General features: G+C 38.3%; 1 protein-coding gene across 3 annotated transcripts; it reads right to left on the reverse strand.

Annotated features, from left to right (window-relative positions):
- Window positions 1–25: 25 nt before the first annotated feature.
- On the reverse strand, window positions 26–15132 carry LOC113509706 (zinc finger C4H2 domain-containing protein). Of its 3 annotated transcripts, none has more exons than XM_052898908.1 (5): window positions 14945–15132; window positions 14407–14578; window positions 5615–5793; window positions 4532–4684; window positions 26–3546 (listed from the first exon to the last, which is right to left on the reverse strand). In XM_052898908.1, exons 1-5 carry the CDS (start codon window positions 15001–15003, stop codon window positions 3420–3422), a joined length of 690 nt encoding a protein of 229 aa, XP_052754868.1. In that variant the 5' UTR covers window positions 15004–15132; the 3' UTR covers window positions 26–3419. The 3 variants fall into 3 exon arrangements, with proteins under 3 accessions (XP_052754868.1, XP_026748907.2, XP_052754867.1); XM_026893106.3 differs by having other exon boundaries at window positions 4493–4684; XM_052898907.1 differs by lacking the exon at window positions 14945–15132 and adding an exon at window positions 14756–14889 and having other exon boundaries at window positions 4493–4684.
- Between the last annotated feature and the right edge of the window lie 133 nt (window positions 15133–15265).

Here is a 15265-nt window from a genome sequence, read left to right on the forward strand (position 1 = left end):
GGAGAAAGGAAATAAAACAACTGTAGACATATGAGTGTTTATAATGTAAAAACAAAACTATTTGCACAATACAAACATACGTTCGTAGTACGTGGTGACTATGTACACTCACTAGTGTTCTCTCGCGCCTCGCGCCTCGCAACCTCACACCACACCACGCCACGGGTGAGTATAGCGTACCGCAGGATGATTACGTATTGAACAAACAATGGGTGGTCACTTTGCGATCGATGCCATTCGTGCCAATTGCCAAAAATAATTATATTAAATGCATCTTACTGTAGTAACAACGCTATAAAGATCCAGTGGTATTATACTATATGTAAGTAATTGGTAATTTTAGTTCTTAAATCGCTTTACAAATATACCAGCTTTTTCTGCTGTTCGCTCGTTAATGGCTTTCTGATTTTACAAAACATGTCAAGAAATGAATATGGACAGGAAATGTCGAACAATTATTAACTATCGCCAACTGTTTGCAAGATACGTAATCAGGGAGCGGATGTCGCTGACTCACACTGACCATTTGTGGCAGATTCCTGACATTTTTACTTTTAAAAAAGATGTCTTTATTGAAAATTCCAATTAGATAATATGAATTTTCTTGGAATCTTTTAAATATGCCACTTTTATAAATCAGCATGATCTGCCAAAGACAATCTGCCACAAATGACCACACTGCTGACTCAGTGGCAGTACATAAAATGATTAACAGGAACATAAACTGGCTGCAGCACCTCCACATAAATGTGCTTTTCGCTCGAGACGATTTGAATTACAACTCAATAGAGGCTGGTCCCAGTCTCTATTGAGAAATCTGGTAGGCTACCCAGTCTACTGGTAGGCTAGTCATTTCCTCTCGTCTCGTGATTTTTTTATTATTTATATTGATTTACAGCCAGTTTGTAGATTGTTGGCACTTTAATTTGAAGTTCGACTTTACATAGATTTTTCACATAATCTTGAAAAGGAATACGTGTTCTACGTTATAAAGTCGAGTGCCACTTCCATTTTCACTAGATGTGGCTTGCAACTTAAGACGCACGGCTAGTATCCGTGCCACACGGATGACGGTAGTTAGTTCCCACCAGGTGAATTCTCAGCCCATTTGCCTCCCAAATAAGAAATTAAAATATGAAATTGGTTTTGAGTCAACCGGGACCCTTACGCATGAAAGGTTGCGAGGCGATCGCTTCTCCATAAACGTGGTTTTAGAACTCCACAGCCATTACGAATATACGCAAATGTCCCTATACGAACGGCGTGCAAACATTTGCAATGAGATTATTTGGTACATGATTCACCGATCCTCGCCAAAGTCACGTTATACATACAAATTTCTGTGGAGACGTTGTAAAATTATCCGCGGGCTATATTAAACACACATTATTTACAATGCACATTATGGACAGTTAGCTATTTGCTACATACATCACTAAATTAGTTTAACACACTTATTTTAATATCCATACGTAGTGGTTCGACGCGAACACCGCACGGGATACTCGTAGTTCTAAGTAAGAAAATTGTTCCAAAATATTCATAACACTGGTGCTCATGTGCCAGCACGCCGTCGGCAGCGCGCCACACCTATCGCTCCAAATCGGGGTTGCCAGATCCCACTTTTATTTTTACTCAATCTTCAACTTGTATTTTCACTACAATATACCATGAAACTCTTCCAGTCAGCTCTATTTTAAACCTTATCTTTCTTAGAGCTGGCTGGAAGAGAATACATTAAATAGTTGCCCCGACAAGAGGAAACTCTTAAATAATAAAAAAGCGACTTTAAATTCAGTATAAACGGCGAAAAAAACTGGCGCTTCTGTATGTTTCTACTTTTAGCTTTCTTCTCTTATCACATCTTCTGTTTTGCTACCTTCATTCACATATTTAAAATACCGCTATCAATTTACAGATAGTAAACCTGCCAAATGATTTAGCAAATTTCTTCAAGCCCGTATCACTGTTCTCCAAAAATTTTTTTACAATTTTGTCTACAGAATAATATTTACCCAAAATGTTGATAAAAATACCCAATCTGGCAACACTGTGCCCAATACACGGCAGTTTGACTGTCAGTTTTGTCATTTGACTATTATTCTAAACATGAAATCTCATTTGATGGACAAAATTAAGAAGTAGAAATAATTTTTAAATGAATTAACATAATTTTAAGCATTTTTTAGTAATTATTTTTATGGTGGATAAATAGAAGTCCAAACTGGACATCTATTCAGACTTGCTACTGAAACAAGAGTTATAAATTAAGCATTCACATCAAGCATACATCAATGACACCACAATGTCATATGTCAGATTTGACTAGTTCAACAGGACGGGAGTTATGACAAAACGGCCTGCAAACTGGATGGTACGATGGGCCTCTAACCGGACAAGCACACCACTTGTCGACGATCCAGTGTTCCCTCTAGTTTGGCACGCGACGGCGCCACGGCCGTGCTCACTCAATGCTGGTAGAGGTTTGAGTCCACACACTTTATAACATAACTTACAAGTACATTCTTAACCTACGCTATGTACAAAATCTACAATATAACTGATGTAGTGAACTTTTCAATAACATCTTCGACTCCACTATATATGCCGCAATGAGATAGTTAAAATATCAGAGGCCTATTTAGAGAGAGGCGGGAGGCGGGAGGGGGGAAATATCCTCTGGTGGAACCTCTGTGGATCCATCCGCATTTTTGAGGGCCCTCTCCTCCCCTTCCTCAACAATTTAAAATATGCCAAAGCTAGATATATATACGGTAATATCCATAGTAAGATGGTAATGAACCTCTTCTTTATGAATGTAAGAAATTACAGTCTTACTTAGGGTACGATAATACAATAGTAATATAATTATAATAGTAAACTAATGTAGTGGAGGGATGAAAGCTACAAAACAAACAAATACAGAAAGGCAGGTTACATTTTATATATAGCCTCCATGATGAATATATGTAACGGCTTCGTACAACTGCGTTACGGTACAAACTCACGGCTCTGTCTCACTGCGACATACATACTCGTACATGTAAATACAGTAAAACATTCTCATTGTAAATGTTGAACAAAACTAATGGAAAAACATTTGTAAAAAACACTGAGCATCGAGTTACAGTAGTGTCAACTGGTAAACAGATGACACTCACCCGACTCGAACAACTGGGCTTCATGTAATCATGTTGTATGTTTTCTATACTCAGGACATTATTTGCTTCACTACATCCAGTCCCGGGACTAGAAAGCTTTCAACTGTAAGGTAACAATCAAAATTCTGTCTGTCGACGTCCACCGAGCTCGCGCTGCCGTGGCCACTGCAGCTCCTGCACCGGACACGGCAGCGCCCAGCAGACAATTGATAACCAAACAAAACAATGTCCAGACTAAAATGGAGGAGGGCGCGGCGACTATTTCTTCTTGGGCTTCTTGGGGTTCCTGGAGCGGCTCTTGGCCTTGCACAGCGGGCAGATGGGCGCGTTGCGGTGGATCTGCTGGTGGCACGACAGGCACGACTTCATCGGCGGCGGCTGCTGTCTGCATGTCAACACTTCTATAGTTATACCAGGTCAAACCAGGGGAGAGGGGAATTTAATAATAGGGACTTTAGCCCATTACTAGAATTTGCTGTTTAACGACTGATTTCTCACTGGTATTCCGCCGCTGTAACTTGTAACTGACGATTTTTCTGACGAAACATGTTTCGTCAGAAAAATCGTCAGTTAGAAAAACGACAAAACCTCTAAGTATTTTATAACTTGACAGCTGAAGACGTGATGTTATTAAGGTGATTCCCCAATATAGGGAGAACCGCGTGATGTTTCGACGGGCTTTGACGATGCAAACATGAATGCTCTGATATAAAATTTGATATCCATTATATATTACAATATTAGGCAATGAACCAGTGAGTACTCATAGACTTTGGCGACCGTCTACCATCAGGCGGATTGTAACCATCAGTGACATTCTTGTTTAAAAAAAAATACGCTATAATTAAATATTCCCCACTTGCATCAATGCCCGGACGATGTAGACAATAGACGTGCTTTGAAAATATTATTTGCATTATGATAGATATAGTTTATTGTATTAAGCGCTTCGAACGAAAATGTAAAGCAAAGAAAAAAATAACTGATTGACAAGGGCAACAAAAGAAAATAAAAAAATAAATAAATGTGTGCAGAAAGTTGATGACGAGTTCTTAGTAGTGGTGATAACATTAATATGGCATCAACGCGACAGCGTGAATCATCAAAATTAAATTAGAGAAAATGTGCAGATAAAATATTAACAAATTGAGAACTTCGCCTTTATAAAGTAAATTTAAATCATTAAAAAGAATACAATATAGACAGACATAAATGACATTCTGCACACACTGGATTTTTGGGTCTGGATCGGTAGGGGTGGGCAGCGGTGAAGGAGGGGGCGGGGGGGGGGAGGGTGGAGGGAAACAAAATAAAAGCAAACAAAATCGAACCTCAGCGAGACGGTAATGAAATCTTGTTCGAGTGCAGACCTGAACGCGGGCGGCGGCGGCGGCGGCTTGCGCGGCGCCGGCGCCAGGACCGGTCCCCCTCCCCCTCCCCCTGCCCCTCCACCGCCTGCACCGCCGCCCGCGCCGCACCCGCCGCCCGCGCCGCGCCCGCCGCCCGGCTGCGACGGGAAGCGGCTGCCGACAACCATTAGCCTGGGTCACCGCACTCACACTTACAGCTAATGCATATAGCTTATATACATCCGAGGGGGGAAAGAGATTGTTAGTAATGGGGTTTAGTAGCCCCATTGCTAGCAACATACCCTATCAAGTCAACCTCTGTTCCATTCGTGTTTCAACCGTGAAGCAGTTGTGTTTGCATGGCTGTGTTTCGGTTTGAAGGGTGGGATATGGCGTGAATTTACTGGGTATGGAAGAATAACACCCTCAGCCCTCAGGAATGGCAACGCATGGGGAGTATCATGGGCGAAACAGTATACTCTGTTATATCCATGGTACTGCTCATGTCTCTAGGCGACGGTTACCACTTTCCATCAGGTGGACAGTCAGCCTGTTTGCCATTCTAAGTTGTATAAAAAAAAACCTCCACGCGATTCCTGGAAACCATAGTAATGAATTCTTGAATTCGTCACAGTGGGTCACTTAATCTGCTTTTGTCCTCACCTATCATCCCATACTGACACCTCGCCAATGTATACCGATAACACAGACAGTGCTGTCATTCCATTTTCACCCATAAAAAAAACAATATATCTGAGAGGATGTTAGTGTAAGCATATATCATACATATTTCTATCGTAAAAGAGCAAATCAACTGCCAATGTGATTATTGGCACAAGAATGATACCTTCTGTTATAATAAATAGATCTCACACTGCAGTGTCAACACGCTGACCATACAACGTAAACATACAATAATTAATAGGCAAGAAAGCTTCTTGACCGCATGCAGTCAAGCAGTGTGGGGTGAACTTACCATGACACTGAGATGACTTTAAAAATGTTGCAGGGGGTTGCTATGGTCAGAAGTTGGCCATGAATGAATTGTAATGATGATGTACAGTCGACGATTCCCATATATCAGAGTATAAACAAAATACCAACTCGGGTGTGATGGGGCTGCCCTCCTCCTCGTGCAGGTCGGGCAGGCGGTCGAGGCCGAGGCACTGGCGCCGCAACAGGTCCACCTCCGCCTTCAGCGGCCGGTAGTCTTCGTGCAGCCGCGACGCGTTCGACAGCTTACGCGTCATGCTCTCCTCTGTCTGCTTTATCACGGTCTCCATCTGGAACGTCACACAACACATTCCTTCAATTCATCGCACTTTACAATCATCCATTCAGACGTAACGTAACAGTGCAGCAGCAGGAACATGCTCATGACATAAGAACCTTACGTAATACTAGTTCCTGCTTACGAGCGTGACGGACTTTTAAGAATTAAAAGGCAATTCTGCTAAAATCAAATGCTGTAATAGTACATTTCTGCAGCGACCAGCAACTGAAGCATTAATGGACGAACGTGGAAATGTGGGCCGAGGTGTAGCCGAGGCACACATACGTGAGTCTATCAATGCCTAGTTGTGGCCAAGGCTTGTAAAGTACTTTTCTCAAACAATGCGCGGAAAGCAAAAACATAATTTTACTTTTTAAGTTCAATGACAAATAACGAACAATAATAATTTTTCATGCGCCATAGTGTCCCTTTGTTTTTTTTTTCAATAAACAGCTTTCTATTTGCAGGCCAGTTCCAAATTTAAATAAAACCTTTTATTAGTTGCCTCCTTAGTAGCCATGTTTCGAAGTAAAAGGTCATTCCATTTTTAAATTACAGGACAGGTATGAGTTTACATAGTAATTTATCTGGCCGCAAAACACGACAGATATGGATTTTCATACAACTTTTGCCGGCCGCTGCCCGCATGTACCTGGCCAGTACGGCAATTTTGATTTATCTCGACTCAGATTGTCAAAATAATTCCAAGCATGTTTGAGAAATAAGTATTTACTTTTATGAATTACCAGGTATAACAGCTGCCTTTACCGCGTACATTATATTAAGAAGTATCCTGTCTTAATCTGAGATAATTTTGATTCACTTGCCTACCAATTTTGACTAACAACAAAAATAACAAAATTGATTTCCACACGGTATGGGTTGGGTAAAAGCCATTAAAACTCCTCTGTCTAATCCAAACAAGCTTTAGCTCTAGTAACATTCATAGTATTTATGAAATTACTATGAATGTATATAAATTAGTATCATACAGGGGGAAAGGGATTGTTAGTAATGGAGACTGAGAATCCCATTGCTAGCAATATACCCAACAACCAGGTCGACCTCCTCGCGGTTCCCCCTGGAAACTATCATGGTTAATTCCTGATGAATTTATCATGATGGGCTAACTGGCCTGTTTTCATTCTCATCTATCACCCTTCACTGGTGTTCCGCCAGCGTATCCTGTTAGCGCAGGCGGGGATACCATGCCATTTTCACCCATCAAAAAAAAAATAGTATCATACAAAAATGACTATTCAAGAATTTTTTTTTTTTTTTATACCACTGAGGTGGCAAACAAGCATACGGCCCACCTGATGGTAAGCGGTTACCGTAGCCTATGAACGCCTGCAATACCAGAGGTATTACGCGCGCGTTGCCGACCCTGAAGAAACCTCTTTACCCCCTTTTGAAGAACCCCATGCTGTAGTCTCTCGGGAAAACCTCGGCAGGGAGCTCATTCCATAACCTGAGTGTTCGTGGGAGAAAGTATTAAAGAGAATAAAGAGAATTAGCCAAGAATAATATATTTTATGTTACAATCAACAACCGTATATGAACATCTAGTTACCATAGCGACCTAAACACAGATATATAACTACACTGATTTAAGATCACTAGACGTGCCACATACTGGAAGTGCTTCCATAACATTCCCTCTCCTTTTTCAAGCCAAACTCATTACATAGCTTTATTAGTCTTGGCTTGTAAACAGGCTTTGTAAAAATATCGGCAAGTTGTTCTTCCGTTGGTACTTGTTCTATAGTAACTTCTCCTTCAGATACACACTGTCTTACATAGAAGTGTTTTAACTTTATGTGTTTTGTTTTACGGTGTTGTTCATATGATGGATTATATGCTAATTTGATTGTAGACTCATTGTCAATGCGTAGAATAGGTGTATTAAGATTAATTTTTAAACTATTAAATAATCTTTTGAGCCAAACTATCTCACGGCATACTTCACTAGCAGCTACTACCTCTGCCTCAGTGGATGACAGGGCTACCATTGTCTGCTTTGTACTTCGCCAAGATACCGCCGATCCAGCATACAAACACAGCATTCCGCTTGTAGAGCAGCCACTAGTATTATCGCCACCATGATCAGCATCACTATAGCATATGAGTCTTTTTTCATTTTTCTTGTATTGTAAACCAACATCAATAGTTCCCTTAAGATACCTTAGTATTCTTTTTACTTGTTGAATATTTCTCTTATTCTTATGTCCATCTAAATTTCTCGACACTACTCCAACTGCATATGCAATATCCGGCCTAGTGCCAACCATCAGATAGGCCAGAGATCCAACAATTTGTAGGTAAGGAAAACTAATTTGATTGTCGTCTTCTTCATCTATTCCTTTTTCAGAATCTTTAATTATGGGAGTTCCAACAACCTTGCAATCACTCATTCCATATTTTTCTAATAACTTTTTAGTGTATGCAGCTTGGTGTATTTTTATAGTACTGTCACTGTATCTCTCAATTTCTAACCCAAGAAAATAGGACGGCACCTTAGTTGTTATTTTGAAACGTCCTTTTAATTCATTTTCAATGAAATTTTCTGTTACTATCTCATCTGATGCAGCTATTAATCCATCGTCCACATATAGTCCGAGCAGTATCTTCTTTCCTTCACGTTCTCTTACATAAAGACAAGGGTCTGCATCACTCTGAATGAAACCGGACTCCATAAGAAAGTCATGAATACACTCATTCCAGCATTTAGGTGCCTGTTTTAGTCCATATAAGCTTCTTTTAAGTTCGCATACACGACCGGTACCATCATCGTAGCCTTCAGGTTGACGCATAAACAGCTGCTCTTTTACAGTGCCATATAAAAATGCTGTAGTGACATCGAACTGTTTAAGCGTTAATCCTTCGTTTGCGGCAATACTTAATAGGACTCTAATAGTGCTCATTTTAGCAACAGGGCTAAATGTGTTATTGTAGTCTATTCCTTTCCTTTGTGTATAGCCAACAACAACTAAACGTGCTTTGTACTTATCCACAGTACCATCAGGATTTCTTTTAATTTTAAATATCCATTTGCATTGTAGTGCTTTTCTATTCTTTGGCAAATTTGTCAGTTCCCATGTCTGATTTTCATATAATGAATTTATTTCATTATTCATTGCCTCAATCCACTTATCCTTTTCAGGACTGTTTAAGACTTCTTGATATGAAGATGGTTCAGAAACAGATATAGCCTCGTTAATGAATTCCTCAAAATTGAATCTCTCAGGAGGTTTAATCTGGCTACGATCACGAAGTTGTCGCCCCATCGTTGCCTTTATTTCATTTTCATCCCTTTCATTATCTTCTATAAACGATTCAATATTTTCATCCCTACCATTCGTCTCTATATGTGAATTTAAATGAGAATCATCATCAGTTCCACAATTTGCAGAAGGTATTGGTAGTACATATGTTTTATTTCCTACTGGCTCTACATTAGGTTTTTCTGGAGGTTTGTCAATCTTGCGTTTTTCTAGTAAAGATTTCTCATCAAATACTACATCACGTGATCTCGTTAATTTTAGATTTTTCACATCGTAAACGCGATATCCTTCATCTCCATCATACCCAATAAGTATTCCTTTCTCGGCTTTACTCTCTAACTTTCTCAATCTTTTCTGTTTTGGGATATGTACATAGCAATTGCATCCTATAATTCTGAGATGATTTATTTTTGGCTTTTTATTATACCATAGCTCATGCGGTGACTTTCCATCTACTGGAGTTGGTCCCGTTCTATTGAGTATATAGACTGCAGCTTTAGATATTTCAGCCCATAAACCTTTTGGTATCTCATTATGAGCATGCATGAGTGCTCTTGTCATCTCCACAATTGTACGATTCTCTCTTTCAGCAGAATCATTTTGTTCAGGAGTATATGGCATTGTCAACATTTGCTTTATTCCAAATTCTTTCAAAGTATTACGTACCTGTTCGTTATCAAATTCTCCTCCATTATCGCTCAACAAACCTTGAATGACGTGTCCAGAAGTATAAACTTCAGCTAGAAATTCCTTCAAGCGAGCGTGTACTTCTGACTTGTGTCTCAAAAAATAGATCCAACGATATTTTGAGTATTGATCTTTAAACAGAACATAATATTTAAATTTTGAAATTGAATAAGAAAATGGTCCACAAACGTCTGTGACAATTAGCTCTCCAGGTTTGGTAGCTTTAGGTCTTTCTCCGAACTTCTTTCTGTGGCTCTTGCCGAAGATACAGCCTACACAAATGTCAGCAGAACTGGAATCTAGCCTTATTCCAAGCTCTTTTTGTATTAATTTAGCTACATGACGACAATTTTGGTGCCCTAAACGTTCATGATACAGCTGAAGATTCTGTAGCGTCGATAACTGATTTACTTCATGTTCAGGCATTAATAGTTTTACATTTAGTTTATATAAACTACCATGCTCCTCACGGTTTCCAACTAAAATAACTTTACCATTATTCTTCATACAACATGATCGAGCAGTTGATTGAAAAAGACTATTTTTAAGCACATCTTGCGCAGCTAGTACAGAGAACAAGTTTCGTTGTATACTTGGTACATACCATACATTAGTCAATGTTATCAACTGTTTTTGTCCATTTATATCAGCTTCAAGTTGGATAGAACCTTTGCCAATGGCTTCAATTCCGTCCCCGTTAGCAGTCGTAATTGTATGAGGATCATGAAAGTACTCGAAAGACTGAAATACATCTCTCCTATTAGTTACGTGACTTGTCGCGCCGTTATCTACGTACCATGATTCTTTATGAAGATTTTTATCATTGCAAGCTAGAGCTAGACCTGTCGACATTACTGCATTCGTAGATTGCTTTTGAGGTTTTGGAGGTCTACCATCCGCAATCCACTTTTTACATGACCTGACTTTGTGAAATCCTTCTCCACAATAGTTGCATTTGAACTTTTTCTTCTTACTTTGCTTCTCATTACGTTTCTCACCTCGTACCATAAGAAGTTCATTGCTACTTTCACCTTCATCTATATTTTTCTTTAAAGACCTTTCTTATGCGCACAGCTGAGTAGTCAAGTTCTCTATCGTATGATCATTCACTGACATCAAGGCCCAACTAGATTTGAAATTGAAGTACTCCTCAGGAAGTGAATCCATAATTTTACATATCAACAACATCTCTGGTAGTTCGGTTTTGCCTTGTTTCATTAAGATCAGATTTACTTCATGCCATAAATTCTTTGCTGTAGTCAAGTGTGTCCCCATATCGTGAGTAGGATCAAGCTTATATCCAAAGAATTGCATGCAGACATCATAAAAGCGATCTTGTGATACTCTTTCATAAAGCCGGTTCAGTTCATCCCAAGCTTCTTTAGCTGTAGTAAAACGCATAACTTTGGCGAGCATTTTCTCTGTCATATTGGTGGTGAGTAGTAAAAATGCAGTGCTATTGATTCGCTCATAAGCATCGTACTCTGCTTTATAAGTCGATATAGCTCCCGGTGTGGCAGTGGTACTTAGATGTGTTGGCTTTGTGAGTGTCCCTTGAACCGCTTCCAAGGCTCCGGCGTGTGTTCTCAACAGCATCAACACTTGAAATTTCCAAGTGGTCCAGTTAGTTCCGTCGAACGGTCGAATGTCGAGTTTTACATTTGTAGACATGTTTACACTCTCTCCGAACCTTTGTTCTTTACAAACTATCTATTTACCGAGGTCGCGAACGCTCTGCTACCATATTAAAGAGAATAAAGAGAATTAGCCAAGAATAATATATTTTATGTTACAATCAACAACCATATATGAACATCTAGTTACCATAGCGACCTAAACACAGATATATAACTACACTGATTTAAGATCACTAGACGTGCCACATACTGGAAGTGCTTCCATAACAGAAAGCATCTCTGAAACCGCGTTGTACGCGACCATTTAGGCTGTAAGGTATGAGGGTGAACTCCCTGCCGATGGCGAGCCGTACGATGATAGAAAGTGGCCGTAGGCATCATATTGAATAATTCCTCTGAGCACAATCCGTTGTATAAGCGGTAGAACACGCAGAGTGAGGCAAGAATGTTTGGAAATAAATTTACTTGTTATTATAAAAACTCTTTCTCTTCCACAAATTGTTATAATAAATTCCTGACCGATATCGCCGGTCAAGGCGTTTTCAGAGGTTTATTTGCATTTAAAACTATTATCTTTCAATAATTATTATAAAAGGATTTTGAAAATGTGCTTGAAAAAGATATGACCTCATGTGTAATCCTCTAAATTTAAAATTCTCTACTTTCAGAATCAAAACGAATGACGCTCCACGATCTTACAAAGAAAAAACCATTTAGTAGAGCAGTGGAAAAGATATTACGTGGCGATACCATTATACACACATTTATATGAATTATATACGTATTCCAAATGGCTAATGCTCAATGTGGGAGAGCTCACTGACAACGAAAGCAAACAATTGCTTCAGCTCCGCCAACAATAGCGGCGCAGTGCTCGGGCGGCGCGTGCACAAACAAACAATGGCTCGCTGTACACTATGTATTTATAGGACGCGCATTCCTAGTACTATCACCGGTTAGGAAACTACAATTAGAACACTGTTATTTACAATACACTCAGAAATATACATTTACACTAAATACATAAAATCTTGACAATAAGATTTTACCACATTTTTTTTATACAACTTAGAATGGCAAACAAGCTGACAGCCCACAATAATGAAGTATCTATAACAGACATCGATTACACGTCTGTTTTAGATAGTTTATTATGTATTATTTTATTTTATCGATACCTAACTGTGAATATAAATACAACTGTACGGAGTTCATAATTGTACTATAATAAAATTCATACATATTCGAAACCGTAGAGGGTAGGGGGTCGCAAAATATGTTTGCATAATAAGGGGGTCATGAAAAAGATTGAAAAATACTGCATTCATACATTTCGCCGAGCATATTAAAAATCAATGACACAATATAAGCCTACCCTCTTAGACTATATAGGTTTCATAATGATGTTTGCCATCACAAGAAAGTTGCACAAAGACACAAAACATGTACAATATGTGTGAATAGTCTATTCACATTCAAGGCAAATGTGAATAGGCAATTAGAGGATCCACATGTTCCATTTTAGACCACACTGTCACATTCCAGCAGATGAGATCGTGATCAACTGCAGGACCTTTCAATAGGACAAAAGAATATAAATATAAATAAATATAATTGTGAGAGACTGGTGCCTGAGATAGGTATAAGAATACCTGTATTACAGCTCACCGGGGCCTCACTCCGCAGGGTTACTTACTAAGTACTTGTAATAGTGAATTCAATGTAATAAATATAATTTATAGGAAGAGATAATTAATTATAATTCAATCTGTGAGTTGTGTGTGTGTGCGTGCGCGCGCTTGTGTGTGTGTGTGTGTGTGTGTGTGTGTGTGTGTGTGTGTGCGCAAGTATGTGTGTGTGTGTGTGCGTGTAATATGTCAAGAAGTGGCAAAAAATGAAGGTGACAATCTCTCTTTCTTTTATGAAATCATATGTATCCTGTGTACTCTTATGTATCTTAAATGCTAATTTATATTCCATAGGGACAATATTTCTCATTGTCTTCGTCCATATCCCAGCTCAGCGCACTGAGTTTATTACTTATTGCTTTGCCACTCAGGCCATTAAACACTGGAATGCGTTGCCTCTTGACATTAAATATATTATAAATAAATCTACCTTTAAACATAAATAAGGGGTTCACTTCTTAAAAAACTTGTAACATATTTTTTTTAATAACTTTTTCTCTTTGTTCCTATCTTTTGCTTTTTAATTGCACCTTTTGTTTCAGTCATAGGTATTTTTCTGCCTTATTTCCTTTTATTTGCTGTTCTTATGTATTATCATTACAGTTATGGTTGTATATTATATATATTTATTTTTGGATGTATGTAATATGTAGTAAAAATATTTATACATATTTTAGTAGTAAATGCACCGCCTACTTAATTTCCTGCTTGCGTCGTGGTTGACTGGTAGAGAACATATTAGGTGTTAAGTCCGCCATATGTACACTTACTTATGTTATATAATTGTGCATTCAAGTTTAAATAAATAAATAAAATTTATATCTTCTAACATACCCAAGTACAATTCTATTTCTTTTTTACAATTTTTTTATCAAGGGGAGACTTTGTACAAAAGTCATCTGCTTGGGTACCTCTGTCCCATTTGTTTCTGGTGTGAAACAATTGTGTTTGCATGGTTGTGTTTTGGTTTCAAGGGTGGTACATGGCAATTAAATTCTACTGTACAGTAGTAAGCAAGTAAATTTACTTGCCTACTACTGTACTGTAAGTATAATTATACTATACATAATACCCTAGTCGTCAGGAATGGTGAAAATGAAGGATTTTCATATTTATAGGTGACAGCTACCACTTTTCACCAGACGGGCTGACAGCTTGTTTGCTGTTCTAAGTTGCATAAAAAAATATGCTAATAGGCCACCTAACAGAAAATAAACTATTATGGTAACTATTATGGTAACTATTGACATGAACTGGACATGGCATTCATCATATCTACATGTCTAGACATGTAATACTTGCATTAAATAATAATGTATGTACTAACAGCATTGATATCAGCATGAATCTGGCGAAGTTCCTCCACATGGCTCATTTTCTCCTGCTGCAGCAGCTCCATCTCTCGCTTGTACTGAGCGAGGCACCGCCCCTCCTGGTCACCACTGCGGACCTCATTCAGGATACTCCGCTTCAAACGCTCCAGTGTTATTGTTTTGTTTCTAAACAGACACAATACAATTGCACAATAAATAGGAACACATTTTGTATGTCAAGACAAGTTCACAAATACGTCATGCTCATACTAAACTTACGATAACTCGTTTTATAACAAATACGGCGATTTAATAGAAAAACTAAATGTGATAAGGGAAACAAATTAAAAAAAAAATACATACATATCTGCACATTTATTGGCGTGAATTGAAAGAAACATCGCTTAATATGAATTAAAATAGTAAAACACAAATATTATAATTTAAAATAATTGTAACGTATGAATCCGTGTCAAGTATTTATTGATCCAAGTCCACAGGTGCGAACAAATTCAAATCATTACCTCCCATTAAAATGTTAAACAAATGTACCTGATTTCTTTCATTGCTTCTAACTTGTGATAAATTTCACGCTCGTTTTCAGCGGTCATTTCTTGATAAAATTGCAATATATGTGATAGATCTGCCGTCCTAAAATAAATTAAAATATTTGGTAAAAACAATACACGAATCCATAAAATAAACTTAGATGCGATGAATGAAATGAGTGAATGAAATGACCAAAGAGTTTGTTTGTTTTTTTTTTTTTTTATTTATTGTGACTTTGGCGAAAGCCATCAGCCAAAAAGTAACTGACCAAAGAGTATATAAGTAAGGGATTTCAGTGAAGAATAAGAAGTTCAACACTTTTTT

Source organism: Galleria mellonella, unplaced genomic scaffold (genome assembly GCF_026898425.1).
Source record: "Galleria mellonella isolate WM207_F2 unplaced genomic scaffold, CSIRO_AGI_GalMel_v1 utg54, whole genome shotgun sequence".
Taxonomy (NCBI): Eukaryota; Metazoa; Arthropoda; class Insecta; order Lepidoptera; family Pyralidae; genus Galleria; species Galleria mellonella.